The 15,936-nt window shown below is 46.1% G+C and overlaps 3 protein-coding genes and 1 non-coding gene across 8 annotated transcripts; 1 reads left to right on the top strand and 3 right to left on the bottom strand.

Moving 5' to 3' along the window:
- Window positions 1–990: 990 nt before the first annotated feature.
- On the bottom strand, window positions 991–2,403 carry LOC133914569 (probable UDP-glucosyl transferase 73B6). Its single transcript, XM_062357654.1, has one exon. It carries the CDS (start codon window positions 2,401–2,403, stop codon window positions 991–993), a length of 1,413 nt encoding a protein of 470 aa, XP_062213638.1.
- Window positions 2,404–3,765: 1,362 nt separating this feature from the next.
- Window positions 3,766–8,124, top strand: LOC133915552 (phosphatidylinositol transfer protein PDR17-like). Of its 5 annotated transcripts, none has more exons than XM_062358757.1 (6): window positions 3,766–3,983; window positions 5,395–5,487; window positions 6,607–6,783; window positions 6,891–6,989; window positions 7,104–7,349; window positions 7,497–8,124. In XM_062358757.1, exons 2-6 carry the CDS (start codon window positions 5,425–5,427, stop codon window positions 7,803–7,805), a joined length of 894 nt encoding a protein of 297 aa, XP_062214741.1. In that variant the 5' UTR covers window positions 3,766–3,983; window positions 5,395–5,424; the 3' UTR covers window positions 7,806–8,124. The 5 variants fall into 5 exon arrangements, with proteins under 5 accessions (XP_062214741.1, XP_062214742.1, XP_062214743.1 ...); XM_062358758.1 differs by having other exon boundaries at window positions 3,766–4,151; XM_062358759.1 differs by lacking the exon at window positions 3,766–3,983 and adding an exon at window positions 6,430–6,534.
- A 1,132-nt stretch (window positions 8,125–9,256) lies between these two features.
- Window positions 9,257–9,329, bottom strand: TRNAR-CCU (transfer RNA arginine (anticodon CCU)). Its single transcript has one exon. It is a non-coding gene; the product is annotated as a tRNA-Arg (tRNA).
- Window positions 9,330–9,647: 318 nt separating this feature from the next.
- LOC133915551 (probable LRR receptor-like serine/threonine-protein kinase At2g16250) lies at window positions 9,648–14,679 on the bottom strand. The gene is made up of 4 exons (XM_062358756.1): window positions 12,332–14,679; window positions 11,420–11,548; window positions 10,818–10,840; window positions 9,648–10,627 (listed from the first exon to the last, which is right to left on the bottom strand). Exons 1-4 carry the CDS (start codon window positions 13,954–13,956, stop codon window positions 10,053–10,055), a joined length of 2,352 nt encoding a protein of 783 aa, XP_062214740.1. The 5' UTR covers window positions 13,957–14,679; the 3' UTR covers window positions 9,648–10,052.
- Between the last annotated feature and the right edge of the window lie 1,257 nt (window positions 14,680–15,936).

Here is a 15,936-nt window from a genome sequence, read left to right as displayed (position 1 = left end):
TACTCCCTCTAACAGTAAGAGGTATTCGATCATAAATACTTAATGTTTTAATTAAAATCTAGTTAAATTTTTAAAACTTGAATTATCAATCATTTTTAAAATATTTAGTTTAGAAATATAAAAATTATACATATAGATTTTTCTTAAAAATATTTTCATAATATTATTTTTATTAGATATTACTATATTCTAATATAAAATAGTAGTCAATGTTGCATATAGAAGATCATGAAAAATAAAAAACGTCATGTATTTTTGATCGGATAGAGTACTAGCTATGAAATGGTTGATAATCCATTTTTAAAAAACAAAAAGAAACTATTTTTTAAGTCTGTCTACATATGACTTGAGGGTTCCTCCCAGAAGAAATACTCAAATTTTTTTACATGCTCCCAATCCCAACTCCTCCCTTTCGCCTCACCAGCCCACTATTCATGAGCGTCATCTCTAATGCGATGAGCCATCTCCCACGCCCCCAACGAGCTTCTTACCGCACCCTTGCCCCTGCTCTATCCTCTTTTCTCGTCTCTAGCAGTAGGAGCAACCACCGACCTCTGTCATGCTAACTTATTGCGACACCCCCTCCCTGCCTCAACCTTGCCACTATCGGTCCTCCACCACTACAGCCGACGACGCTCTTGCCTCCTCGCTGTCTTGCTCACCACCACCATAGGGTCGGCTTGCCACCACAAGCTTCCCTCTAAGCCTGTCAGACTCTACTGAATCTCCACCCCAAACCCCAGCCTCGTTGGAGATGAGGAAGAATCACAGCACACATAGGAGGAACACAAAATCAAGTGCTTGAGCGCCCTACGCTCTAGGGTATTTTAGCTTTTCTATTTTTTATGCAAGTTTAGATTGGAAAAATGTTTTCCTTTGGTCAGTAAAATGCATAAATGCAAATCTGGAATTTTCTGTCGTGACTTTTTGGGCTTCTCTCTTTATTTCCTGGTGTTCTAATGCTCCCGGCATGCATATACGTGACAAACACTAATCACTTTTGTGATCGTATAACGCCTTGAGCTCATCTACCAGCCGTGCCCAGTCACTGCAAGACGACCCGCCCACGTCCACGGCCGCGCGCGCCGCGGCGCCGAGCTCCCTGGCCCTGGCCCTCCACCCAAGGGCCGCCTCGTCCTCGCCGTCATCCATGAGCCTCCCCACGGCGCGCGCCACCGCGTCGGCCGGCACCACCTCCTCCAGGTTCGCCTCCCGCGCCACCTCCCGCACCCGCACGCCCACGCGGAGCAACTCCACGAGGAACGCCTCGTTCAGAAACTGCTCGGCGCGGAGTGGCCACGTCGCGAGGGGCACGTCGGCCCACACGGCCTCAAGGACCGAGTTCCAGCCGCAGTGGGTCACGAACCCGCCCACCGCGCGGTGCGCGAGGATCTCCGCCTGCGGCGCCCACCGCCCGGCCACCACCATGCCGTGGCTGGAAGCGCGCTCCTCCGTGCTGCCCTCCGCCGGCTTCGGGATCACCCACAGGAACGGCCGGCCGGACGCGCGCAGGCCGGTGGCCAGCTCGCGGAGCTGGCTCGAGCCCAACCCGCACGTGCTCCCGAAGCACACGTACACCACCGACCCCGCCGGGCGGCCGTCGAGCCACTGCAGGATGGGGTCCCGCTCCACGCCGCCCCCGACGGCGCGTGGAGAGACGGCAGCGCGCGTGGGGCCGACGAGGAACACCTTCTTGGGACGCCCGCAGAGCTGGCTTTGGTAGTACTCCGCGAAGTCGGCCTCGAGAGCCGAGAAACTGTTGAAGACGACGGCGCAGCTCTCGGCCTCGGCGGCGCGGAAGAGAGGGAGGTGCGCCAGAGCCTCCTCGTTGACCTGCACCCTGTGGAGCCTCACGGGGTGCGGGAAGCCGCCGGGCACGCCGAACGGTTCCTGGAACACCTGGGGGCGGTGGAGGTGGACCGCGAGCATGGTGGCCGCGGCGAAGGCGCCGATGGTGTGGAACGTAACGTGCGGCACGCCGCACTCGCGGGCGACGCGCGGGACCCAGTAGAGCACGGCGTCCGAGACGACTGCCACGGCACCATCGTGGGAGCGGAGGACCGCGGAGACCGCTGGTGCTAGGGCGGCCTCCGCGGCGGCGAAAAAGGCTTGCGCGGAGGAGGCCTCGTCCGGGAGGAGGGAGAAATCCTCGTGCCCGTCCGGGGAGCGGAACGGCGCCACGTGCACTGGCACGGCGGGCGGCGCGAGGGCCGCAAAGTGGGGCGTGGTTAGGATCGCGGCCGTGGTGGTCATGGTGGTGGTGCCGTATCCTCCACAGGCGGCGGCGGCGGCCTTGGCCGCGAGGGGGGCGAAGTGGCTCCGCGCGAGGAATGGCACGAAGAGGAGGTGGAGCGGCGTGTTCGCGCGCGCGGCGGCCGCGCTTGTTCGCTCGGTTTGCAACATGTCGCGGTTCGGCTTCGTGGCTCGCGCGGCTGGGCGGGGAGGTGTGGTTTGCGGAGGTTTGGGCTGGGCTTCTTGTTTGGGGTGGGTTGGGTATGGCGGCAGATACGTGTGGATTGGGCCCGCGGAATCCCCGGTCACAAGAAACGTGCCGCAGATCGGACCGTTGATGCGGTGCGTGAAGTGCGTGTGTTTCGGACAGGTATCTTATGGTTGTATGGTATAAATGTTTGAGTTGTGTATTTGTCTACATAGATTGTGTTAAGTTTTTATTTGATTGATTAGATCTGGGATATTATAAATGTATGTGAGAGTGAGACTGTAAATTGGTTACTCATATGAATGATTTTATAATACTAACACGTAAGCTTGTATATATGAGTGGATGCAGATCCTGTATCTGTCAAGTTAGGTTGCGAAGTGAAGCTGATGAGATCGTATATTTGTATCCGTTAGCTCAACTTAAAACTGTAAATATGGTTAACCAAATACGTTGTTCTCTAAAAATATAGATACCTATATGATCATATTGAGAGAGATTCGGATAACTAAATATACCTTAATGAATTTTCATCTACCGGCTTCTGATTTGGTTTGGTGCTTGATGTTAGACTTCGCCTATGTGAGCGGCGACGTCGAGTTTGCACACCCCCTGCTGCCGCAACCCTCGCCGCTCCGCCACCATCGCGGCCGCACACCCTGCCAACTTCCCGCCGTGTGCCCCCACCGCAAAAAGAACCGAAATGAAAATTTCAAAGTCAATAGAAGGAAAGACCTTGCTGCATCATGCCTCTGCTCATGTTACATGCTACTAAAAACTGCATTGCTCACGTTGGGGGACTTAGGGGGCGTTCGGTTCCACGCTAGCTTGCCTTGCCTCGCCTTGCCAGGCCAGCCAAGCGAATTCTTTCTGAGTAAAACATTGCCAACACAGGTTCCAAGGCAAGCTTACCACCTATTCAAAGGCGTATCCTTCGCCGTATCCTCGATCGGCAAGGCGAGGCAAGCTTTGTTAGAGGATCCAAACACAAATACGCCCTTAATTAGGACATCGCATCCATCGGTTTCACTCCAGGTGATCTGATCTGGTATCGCACCTATCAATTTCGTTAAAAGTCAGCGACCTTCAGAGTCAAGTGCAAGGATTAAACTACTCTCATGAAGGGTGTACTAAGGGTACGATTAGTTACTTATATAAATCTTATTGCATGAGCTATATACAGATTAAGAGATGCGGGATAAGTGAAATCATATTTATTTAAAAAAATATTTAATTAATTATATCTGTTTGAAAAAGCTAAACAAATATTTAATAGTCGACCAAATGTGAGACGGCATGATCGATCGGTACAAATCTAGAAGGCCTTCTTTCCCATCGCAAGCGCGTGTGATTCCATCGCGAAGGCCGGTGCGTTGATTCCTGCGCCCCGAGAGGACAGCGAGCCAGCGAGGCCGCGAGGGGGAGGAAAAGTCCAGTCCGGTTCCTTTTTCTCTTCCCCGCGTCGCCGGCTCTGGTCAGTCTTGCCGCCATTGCGCGACTCGCAGCATCCTGGTCTCAGTTGCTGGGCGCCTCGCGTACCCTGGTATGGAGCCTTTCTTGATCTGCTTTTCCTTTCGTGTTCTTGCCCGCCACTCGCGTACCAGTCCGGTTCCTTTTTCTCTTCCCCGCGTCGCCGACTCTGGTCAGTCTTGCCGCCATTGCGCGACTCGCAGCATCCTGGTCTCAGCTGCTGGGCTCCTCGCGTACCCTGGTATGGAGCCTTTCTTGATCTGCTTTTCCTTTCGTGTTCTTGCCGGTTGGGTGGATTGCTAAAAGGTGCGGTGGATTTGTAGCCGGCTTGTGTTCTGATGATACACAGCTGCTTCTCTTGTCTCCCGTAGTGGTTGGTTTTCGGGAAATCTTGGGTTCGTTTCTTTGTAATCATCATCCACCTAAAGCGCGTGTTCCGTTTGAATCTTGCATTTTTCTGTTCCTTGTTTATACTTATACCGTAACTAGTATGGAAAAGATAATCTTTTGTTGGAAAAGATGTGCAGCTTCACCGTGGAGCTTTTAGGAAAATCCGAGATCCTGATGCCTACCTGTGGAATGGATTTTCTTATTTGTAGCATGTTGTCTTGTAAGATCTATTATTTCTTCTCCGATATGAATTTATTGGCATATGCAGGCTGATGTCCTGATGTGACGACAAAAGTCAATAAAGCTTCCTTTATCGGGGAAAAAAAAGCAGGCTGATGTTAAGAGCAAGAGCAACATCCTTTTCTCTAACCTAATTACTAATAGGAGTAATTATAATTGAGTTTGACATTTTGCTGTCCATGTACGTTACTGACAGCAAACTGAAAATTGCAACGTGAGAGTTAAGGCCTTAAGGGACATACAGATTTCAGTAGGTGCTGCATGTACTTGCTCATCTCCATATTCAAATTGGAAGCCAAGTCAATTGCTTGTCTTTTGCATGTTTTTGTCTGGTATAGTGGGTTAGAGAAGTTAGAACGTTACCTTGTAAAGGCATGTCAAGGAGCTGGCCTACATAATAATAGAATAAATACTTGATAGAGAATCAGCTAAAGAGGAAGAGGTCATTGCTGTTCTTCATAGATAAAAACAATCGGACATGTCAGTGTATTTATTTGCGTATCTAGAAATGCGGCTCAAATCTTGGATGTAATATATAATTCACTCTATATTTTTCCCCAAAAAAGTCTATTAATCGTTCTGTCTCTGCACTATGAAAATATTCTCAAAACAAAGTATTACTCTATGTATGAATCAATAATATGTAATTATTCTGTTATTGCTGACATTTACATATGGGCAAGTAAATTTCATTCAAGTATCTTGCTTTGCAATTGGCAATATATATATTTTTTTTTTGGCGAACCTGCAGTTGGCATCATTACTGTTTTATACTTGTATGTTCTTGTCTTTGAGAATGAATTGTTGTGGTTACTTACTGTTTTTTTTTTCACGATATGCATCATTCATTTTAGGGCTGAGCATCACAGGGAGTGGAAGAAACCATGTTTAGGAGAAAACATACCTCTCATTTCAATTCTAATGATGCTGATCAGCGAGAAGCAAAGGTACATTTGATAGTTGTCATTTCATCATAAGTTTGTGGAACTATTAGAAATACAAAATACACGGCTTCTAATGCAACATTGATGCATTTGCTAGTTTTATTCCTTCTACAGTATTGATTTCCAAACAGAGAAAAGATGGCAATCACCCCTTCGTATTTTTTTCATCACATTTTTGTTATTTTGATTCCTCACCCCCCCCCCCCCCTAAGGAAACAAAAAAGCTAAAGTCGCATTCGAGAAGAAAAAAGAAGCTTACACCTTGTATGCACTGTAAGACAAATGAACGTTGGCACATAATGTAAACCTTAATCTAGCAGTGGTTGTTACCATCCTGAAAGGTTGTTTCTTAGTAAACCAATAAAAAAGTTTGATATAGGCTAATTTCTCTTCAAAATATCGTATGCCTATGCCGTGACTCCATTAGCCAAATGGTTATCACCACTCCATGTGTTATGAAGAAATTTAGTTGCATTTCGACCTTCGCCAGTTACTAAAGTACTGTTTTACCATTATGTAGGCTCCCAGTTTCATGCACATAAAAAGAAACGGTTCAGTTATGTAGATATTCACTTTCTAACACTGGTGTTGTGCTCAGAGGAATTGAAATTGTATCAATCCTTCTGAAAACTGTGCTTCACATGCTTCCTTGCGACAAATAGTCAGCATATTACCTTCTGAGTGGAATCAAAATTGGTAATATGTTGTGGATACAGAATGCATATTATTTTGTTGACATTTTGAGGTTCTACATGAGCCTTCTAGTTGAAATACGTAATGGGGCATTTTAAGAGTATGAAATGTCTGATCGGTAAACAAGTGTTCTCTTCATCTACTTGTTGGTATATTCACCTCTTTGCTGCAATGAAATGCTACAGAAGCCTTGCGTATCAGAACCTGCAGGGGCTCACTTATGGATACCTTTTGATGTTACTCTCTTACCAGTTCACACGAAACCTCCACTCAACTATCAATAACTACTGTCATGTCCGTGTCAGAAAGAATTGCCTTGGGTCTTTATCTGTCTAAGGCATACAGGGTTGACAAATGGTTTGTCTCTTTTTTTATGTATGGCTACTATGATCCTAGTCCATTTCTCACACAATTATCTCCTATGAGCAGATCAATGAACTGAAAGATGCACTTGGGCCTTTGTCTGCCCACGTTGAGAAGTACTGCAGTGAAGCATGCTTGAAAAGATATCTAGAAGCCCGTAACTGGAATGTTGCTAAGTCGAGAAAAATGTTGGAAGAAAGTCTCAAGTGGAGGGCAGCTTACAGGCCAGAGGATATTCGCTGGGTAAATCTGCTCTTTCTTTTTGTCTTTGCATGTATTGCTCAGTTATTTTGGTCTCTGAATCCTGATCAAGTGATTAACATCATTTTAACTGCCTTTTGCCCTTTTAGCCCGATGTTTCTGTTGAAGCGGAAACAGGTAAAATGTACAGGGCTAGTTTTCGAGATAGAGAAGGGAGAACTGTTGTCATTATGAAACCTGCAAAGGAGGCAAGAAGTCCACTTTCAAAGTGTTATCCTTGTTTTTTTTTCTTCCTGAAAACCTTCAGTCGCTCTAAGCTTCTTTAGCTCAGAATTCACCTGTATACTGTTTTCAAATTTCAGAATACATCATCCCATGAAGGGCAGATACGGTTTCTTGTATATATTTTGGAGAATGCGATCCTCAGCCTGCCTGAAGGTCAAGAGAAAATGGTATGGCTGATAGACTTCACAGGATGGACAATGGCAAATGCCACGCCCATAAAGACTGCCAGAGAAACTACAAATATTCTGCAAAATCATTACCCTGAGCGGCTGGCTATTGCATTTGTATTTAATCCCCCAAAAGTATTTGAGGCTTTTTATAAGGTAAAGGCTCTCAAACTTCTCCTTTCATATAGATGATCTGTATTTATCTGATTTTATCCACAAAAGTTCAAAACCAAATTGTAGTGTTGAAATCGAAAAAAAATGTCCCTTTTTTATTTTTAACTTAAATGTTGCAAATTCTTTCAGGTTGTCAAAATTTTCCTTGACCCGAAATCAATCGAGAAGGTGAACTTCGTGTACCTGAAGGATGAGGAAAGCATGAAGATGATGCACAAGTACATTGATCCGGAAGTCCTTGATATAGAGTTTGGGGGGAAGAACAATGTGGTGTACAACCATGAGGAGTACTCTGAGTTGATGGTGAAAGATGACGTCAAAACAGCGAGCTTTTGGGCAGCGGATGCAAAAACTGACCATGTTAACCATGTCATCAATGGGACCTTGGTTCCTGAGGTTACACCGCAGTCGTCGCTGATTGCTGCTAAGGCCAGTTGAGGAGTTTCAACCTACTATGATGGGAATTATTCGTATAGTTTTACCGGAGGAAATAGATAAGTTGAGGACTAATGAGATGTCCACACTAAACAGTAATAAATGAAATAACAAATAAGATGTTACTCGTTCATGCTCAAAATTGTTCCAGGAATCAGTCAGTCTATCCAGTATACACTGAGCTACCAGAGTATATTATATCATCATGGATGATTGGATGGCAAAGGCCCAAAAGAAATGGTGTACAATGTATGTGTTAATGAATAATGAGTGTCACATGGATAAGGAAATAACACAAGCTTAATAGTTTACCTTGTATTGAGTCTCTTCTCTCTGATTATTCCGTCTTTAATATGTCTTTTCACTATTTGAATGTGGTTCTCAATGATTTGAAAGAGCTCCGTATAAAAAATAACATGTTCCGCCATTCTTAAGGCTCGGTGACAGGGGCGGATCTAGTCCGGGCACACCCAGAAATTGTAAAGTTCACCAGGAGTAGGTATGTAGTCTTAGCTACAAAATGTGAAACCTGTTGGTATCCCATGGCCCCTAGCGGCCTGCCAGGCGGTGACGGCAACGAACAGACAGCCAAGACAAGAAGATATCAGTGGGGTGGTTAGTGCGGAAGCCTGGTGCCCATGCATGTCTGTTGGAGTCCACGCTCCAACATGCTGCAGCACAGCTGATATCTTGCTCTTCAATGAGATAAGACTTTAATGTTCTGTTAATCTAGTACTCCCTTCGTTCTTAAATTGAAGTCATTTACATACGTACAGTCAATATTAATAAATTTGACCACTAATATACACAATAAGATTGAGATTTTTCACATGAAAATGATATTTGCAGATTTATCATAAAAACACTTTCAAATGCTTATATTTATATAATTTGGTAAGAAATGCTTAGAAAAAACAAAGGTCAAAGATATGCATTGGAAGCCGTATTTATGTCTAAAAGACAAGTAAAAATGAACGGATGTGGTATTTTGTTGTTGTTGTTGTTTAGGTACCTTTCAATGCTTCCTTTTTCATTCATTTGTGTTAAGGTTTTAATGCTTGACCATAATTTGGTGATTTTATGATGGTAGATTACGGTTGGATCTCATCAGGTGGTTGTCTTAGTTTTGGACAAAATATTTACAAGTGAAAATTTTTCCCATTTTGAACTATGCTTTTGGTATCAAACTTCCAAGTTACGAATTGTTACCAAGAAAAAGCAATTACATTTGTGCATGTACGGCTATACTTATGCCCAAAGTTATGAGTGCAATTATTGAATTCTTAATTTTGCCTTGCTACCGTGGTCAGTGTGAAAATTTTCTAGATCCGACACCGCTTGGTGACATGACCAAATGCCAAAAGATCGAACGGTTTGTGGGGCTAGAGCATGCTGACCAAACTGGAGTTAAACAGGTGACTTTTTGAATAAAAAAGGCAAAAAAAATTCTACTTTGCGCCAGGAAGGGATCGAACCTTCGACTTTTTGTTTAGGAAACAAACGCTCTATCCACTGAGCTACAGGCGCTCTCTATTATAGTACTCCCACTAGTCTCTGTTGGGCTGGGCCGGCATAGCACAACAGCTCGTCACAAACCGACATTTGCAATTTTGGCCTTTTCTGAAGGGCCCCCCGTCACGTTTCGGCCTTTTCTGTAGACTCCTGACTTTCCTTCAAAATAAAAACCTAGAAAGGAGTATTATCGTTTGCACCTCCCACGTGGTGACATCACAAAGCCTACGTTGCACTGACAATTAACAAGCCTTCAAACATACACAGGAAACAAAGGTAATCAATGAGGGTTCTGCATGGAGCAGCACAAAAAAAACCAGAGGCTGCCAGGGATGAACATGAACGAAACGAAAATTTTTGCTATGATCAACAATGAAGCAATCAATTACAGTAGGGAGAAGAAAAAGAATCAGCTCGCCATTCTTTCTTTAATCGAGAGGAGGGAAAAAGAAAAGGGACAGAAGAGAGAAACCAGAGACTCCAACAGTGAAAGAATTGTTTCTTACTGCCACCGACTGCACGCCATTGTCGTACACCAACGTACACACCACCATCTGCTCCTTCCCTAAAAAATGATACCATGGCGCCAGTGTGCTGCTGTGGAGTCATTGACAAGGAGAGAATTCACATTCCGATTTTTCAGACGAATGAATTCTATGACTGTCAGAAGCTGGCAGCAGAGCTTCAACAGAGGCCGTCTTTCTTTACCAGAATGATCACTTAGTAATGAAAAGCTCCTTAATCCTCCGTGTCACGAGAGCCAGATGGCTCGGGGAAGATCTCCTTAGATTGCCTCCTGCGAGATGATGAATGATCTCCATTGCTCCCCCCGGATGATTTTATTGTCTCCGAGCGTTTCAGAATGTTGTCATCCCTTGAAGGACCTATATCAGACGAGCTATGCCGCCAACTCCCAAAGAATGCGGCATTCCATGAACCTCTTGATGACGTTGCTCTCAACCTGGCCGAGCTAGAGCCGTTATCTTCCCTCACCACCTTCAAGGGATTCTCTAGTGCTTTTAGGATGTACTTCATTGGAGGACGTTTAGAAGACCTAGGATTCAAGCATGACTTGGCAACAATGGCCATTGCCCAGACTTCCTCCAGATGGTCCTCATCAATGATAAGGGTTGGATCAATGATCTTGCTCATGAGCTCCTTCTCATAAATATTGATGTAGCGCAGGGTGTTATCAAGCCATTCACTTGTGGTAGCATCGTTTGATGCGCTGATGCCAATCCTTCCTGTCACCAGCTCCAGTAAAACTTTGCCAAAGCAATAGACATCATATGAGCACGTTGCAGATGAAGAACCTGTTTTACATCAGATAGAATTGATCAATAACTTGCATCAACTAACAAGTAGAACTGACAAATGATGTTCAAAGCATTAGTGGAACACTGGAGCCTTTTTCAGTTTCACCGGGAAACTGAGGGCTGATGCCCAATTCTCTAGACCGAAAATGCTTGAAAGCAACAAAGGTTGTTATATGCATGAACTCACCCGAAGAACCTTGATTTGCCGTCCTGCATTCCCACAAAAATACGGCATCAGAAGATGAAAAGGGATTAATTTAATATAAAAAATGTGTCTATCAATAAAACAAGGATAGTACTAGTTGATGGACACTAAAGATATGATAAGTGCAACGGAAGGAAAGAAAATGAAACAGTTTACGATCACTTTTGCTTCCAAGGTCCTACTAGCTCTAGTTTTATCGCACTTATTGTTATCATTCAGATTTTTGTGTAGCTACATCAGACCACAGCGTCAACGTGACAAAGAACAGGTCAATTTTAACAATAGGGTCATCTAGTAATTGACTGAAATAATGTTGACACCATGTTATTTAAGTTCACCAAATATTCACTTGTTCATCTATAAAAAATTACTTGTCCAAAGTCATGCAAGACTGGTAGAGTAATACTGTAACAGTAAGACACATGGTTCACTTGCCAAATGCAGTAGAACATTTAACAAAATTGTCATTACAATGAACAGAATGATACACTAGTGAATGCTATATGGATTTCCAGACTCAGTACAATAAATGTTGAGCATGGATAAGAGAGATGAGTCATGCAGAGATGGAATTTGAAACTTACGAAGAAAATCTCAACAGCTTTGTGATAACGTTTTGGTGACCTTCCCCTTCTTGAGGACACACCTCACTCAAGCTACCAAGGCGTATGTCAAATTTATCATCAAGAAGGATACTGCTGGCTTGCACATCCCTGTGGCAGAGAACAGATAAAATTAGCTCAACAGGAAATATTTGCTTTATTGATCTTGAAAAGAAGCATCTGTGCAGTCAGAATCCTTTGCGTTACCATATAAAACTGACAAAACGACAACAAAAATCAGTATTTGTCGTGATCTACTGCATGGCTCACATTGATAGCAAAACAAAATATCCCTACTGAGATCAGGGCAACAAAGAACTTCCTATCCTTTTGCATGACGAAATTGGTCGGTGTTTAAATGCACAATCAGTAGATCCCAAAAATCCCATTGTAAAGTGATCTCAAACTTGAAAAATGATTTTAGTAAGGAAAAATAATATAGACTAGCAGAAACATCTCTCAACATGAAACTTAAGTAAATAACATCATTCCCACATTGAATTTTTGGTATTCGGATAAGGTACGGAATATGTACCATATAGCACGAAAGACAGAATTGCTGATTCAGCAATAACCAAACCAAAGTATGTTGAGTGTATTTCTACCTGACACCAATTTATATTAGGACATCTGAAGGCGGCAATTGATGAAACTCCCAGTACCAAAAGGAAGAAAATCAATTATCAGAGCACTCAGTGAAACACAAAAGGTGGAGACTGTTGGTCAACCACTAAACCACATGTAATGATGAACAGAAAGAAGTATGGAGCTAAGATAAAAGATCAAAATTGCACAGTAAATCTATGGATTTACCATTTTGCACTAGATTAATTTGCTAACAAATATATAACTGAAACAAATATAACATCCACAAAACTGTACATAAGTTTATACCTGTGAACCATTGGTGGAGTACACTCATGGTGCAGATAGCAAAGAGCCTCAGCCACCCCTGTGGCAATTTTCAACCTCTTTATCCAATCCAAAGATTGCATGCCCTCCTCTTCCTCCCTTGACTTTCTGTGCAGTGCACTTGATAAGTCACCGTTTCGAGCAAACCTATACACAAGAACCTTTTCTTCTTCTTTATCAAGACAATGCCCCATGAACGGAACCAGCCTTTCATGCAATCCCTTCGCAAACAAATCTAACTCCGACAGATATGCATCCTTCCTAGCCACACGGGCAGTGATCCTCTTCACCACCACGGCAGTCCCATCTTGGAGCACACCATGGTAGATATCACCTGAGTGACCATGCTTGATAAGCCTCTCCTCCCCAAATCCTGAGGTGACACTGGCAAGTTGGTCGTAAGCAAATGAATCACCAACCTTCGCCATGTTCGTGGACAATGCAGAAAGCTGTGCGCCACCAGTAGCAGTAGCCACACCTGTATCTGACACCTCCGGCGGTGCAGTTGGAGCCCCACTTTCCCTCTGATCACTCATCCTCCTCCCAGAACACACAAAGCAAAACACAATGGCTGCAACCACAGCTATCAGCAGGAGGCCTCCGCCAATGGCCCCAATCAGTATGTACTTCAAATTCTTGTGCTTCTTCTTCCTTGCAGGTGCGGAGGGTGCAGGCTGTGGCGCGGGTGGCATAACTGGCCCATCATACGGCAACCCACGCCTGGCATAGAACTGCTGGCAATCGGCCTGGCTACGCTGTCCCGGAACGTCAAGGAAGCAATTCAACTCAAACGACACATTCACACCTAGCTTGCCGTAAAAGTAATTCCCAGAGATATTGGCCAGCACCACCCGGCCGAACAGCCGGCGGAAGGAGTCCGGCACGCCGCCATAGAAGAGGTTCCCGGACAGATCCACCACCTGCACATTTGCTGGCAGCGCAAGCCCTGCCGCGGGCAATGCGCCGGTGAGGTTTGTCCGAGACACGTCGAGAACGCTCATCCCCGGGAGCGACCAAACTGCGTCGGGCAGCGCGCCCGAGAACGCATTGCCCGAGAGGTTGAGGGTCCTGAGCCGCGTGAGCCCCGCGAGCGCGGTGGCCGGGAGCTGCCCCGACAGTTGGTTCCCCGCGAGGTTGAGGGTAGTGAGGTTGCCGAGGCCAGCGAGCGCCGAGGCGGGGATCTCCCCCGAGACGGCGCAGGCGGAGATGTCGAGGGACTGGAAGGTGGGTGCGAGCCTTGCGCCGAGCCAAGCTGGGATGGAACCGGGGAGCCCGAACCCCGCCGCGTTGAAGGCCTCGAGCCGCGTGAGGTTGCGCAGCCCGTCGACGGCGAAGCGCGGGGTCAGGCTCCCCAGACGTGTGCGTCGCAGCCCGACGAGGGTGAGGGACACGACGCGCCCGCCGCGGCAGCCCACGCCCGCCCACGCCGTGCACGGGTCCGCTCGGCGCGGCCAGTCCCGCGCCCGCAGCCCGAGAGAGCCCCGCAGCGCGTACAGACCCAGGAGATCCGCCCGCGACGTCAGGTTCCACTGCGCCACCACCACCCCGGGCGCCGCCGCCACCAGCGCAACGAGCAGCAGCGCCCAGATTCCTCGCGCGCGCGTCATCTCCTCGACCGCCTCCTCCTCCCGCCGCCGCCTTCCATGCCCGCTCCACGTTACAGGTGTCGATGGAGTTGGAGAGGAGGCGGAAGCGCTGGAATTCGGAGGGAAATTAAACGCAATAAAGGCGAGGGGGCAGAGGCAGAGCTACGCAGGTAACTACAGAGCGCCACCACCTCAGCCCTCACTTTGGGGTCTCACCACCCCGCCATTAATGCCCAAAGTTACACTCCCCCAACTGCCTCCAAATTATTACTCCACTCCTCCCTCCTCCGATTCGAACCAGCGCAAGCAACACCCGAGTTCCGCACCACTCCCTTCCCCCGCCGCTCGAGCTCGCCGCGGCCACGACGGCGGAGGCGAGCGCGGAGCAAGCAGTAGCGGCTGCGCGGAGGCGGCGGCCGGAGCCGAGAGAGAGAGGACGCCGGTGCTTGTATTGCGGGGTTTTGTTTTACTTAAGGAAACTGTTAAATGCATTTGAAAATCTCGGGGCTTTGAATGGAAGGATTTGGTTTGGTTTTCTTCCTCTGCGCTGTGGCTCGATCTGCTGTCACGTTTGGTTTGTTTAGCAGCTAAGCCGCAGGCCGGAATTCGAAGGCTGAATCGTGTGGGGTTTGGGGGATCTGTCGGCGCTGACCCTTTGGTTTGGGGCCTGAATCGCGAGCCGGCGTGGTGTGTGCGGTGTGCTGTGTGCAGGAGTGGTGCACTGGGTGCGTGGTGGGTTGGTCGGGTGGGTGCGGGCGTTTAGTGACCAGCTCCGGGGGTTTGGTGGGGTTTTTGATGGGATGTGCTTGGGAGACGAGACGGGGCGGGTCAAACAAGGCGAGGGTAGGGTGGCGGCATGGCTTGTGTTTGGGTCGAGCGGCTGCGTGCGGCCGGCGCCTGGGGTTGGTTAGGGCTGACAATTAGCCGAGTTCAAGTGACCCCTTGTTTTAAATTTAAATGAGAAAATTTTAAACTGAGTCAAATACTACCTCCGTTTCGTAATATTTGTCCACACCCACCATTACGTACAAACCAAGAAATACTGAAATCAAGTAAAAAAAATACAATGAGATGACCATGCTACCCCTAATCAATACAAGAATGAGAGCAAATAACTCATCAGCGTTAGAGTAAATACATGCATGCACTCAAGAGCATAACAGGAAAATAGATCATAAAGCATCCTTGGTTACCGCAATGGACAAACAATTTAAAACAGATACTCCCGAGACTATGGACAAACATTGCGAAACGGAGGAAGTATCTTATTAAACTTATAATTAGATTTGAGCTCGATTTGTTCAAATATATTATTAAATTTACAACAGATTTGAGTTTGGTTTGGTAGAATCTAAAACTGAGTTTGAATAGAATCTAAGATGAGTCAAGTTTAAATAACTTAGGAGGCTCAAGTTTTTTTAATAGTTTTATCTATAAACTATATATGTATATAGTCATGTGATATTAAAGTTGGATGATTGAACTTTGAGTTAAATATATGGTGAGTTGGATGATTGAACTTTGAGTTAAATATAAAGTTAAAAAAATAAACTTAGCTAGTTGTGGTGAATCATTGATTGTCCGTCACGACAAACGTGACATTGTTATTAGCATATTGGTATATGGTTCTTTTTTCTGTTTCTACTGTTTTCCAAATTAGTAACACGTGACGTGAGTATAGAGTATTAGTTACGGTGATGTAGCGATCTTTTTTTTTTTACATGTGCTTCTCTAAAACTGGCACGTGGCCATAGCACATTAGCATTTTTCACAAGGAAGAGGCATTAATCATGTCCAGGATTAAGGATTTAACACGCTGGAATAGGTCTTGTGGCCGGCGGGCCAAACCTATGCAACTGCCTGAGCAAAGCCACTTGACCTCATCATCACCACAACTATGCGGGCACAGAGAATCCACCAGACGCTGCTATCGTGGAGCCATACTGCGTCTTAACGACCGGTAGAGCAGTTTACACGGTGGCGTCCGATACAGATCCTCTG

Source organism: Phragmites australis, chromosome 4 (assembly GCF_958298935.1).
Source record: "Phragmites australis chromosome 4, lpPhrAust1.1, whole genome shotgun sequence".
In the NCBI taxonomy this organism is placed as follows: domain Eukaryota; kingdom Viridiplantae; phylum Streptophyta; class Magnoliopsida; order Poales; family Poaceae; genus Phragmites; species Phragmites australis.
The sequence above is the reverse complement of the archived record's forward strand: the minus strand, read 5'-3'. Positions and strand labels throughout refer to the sequence as shown.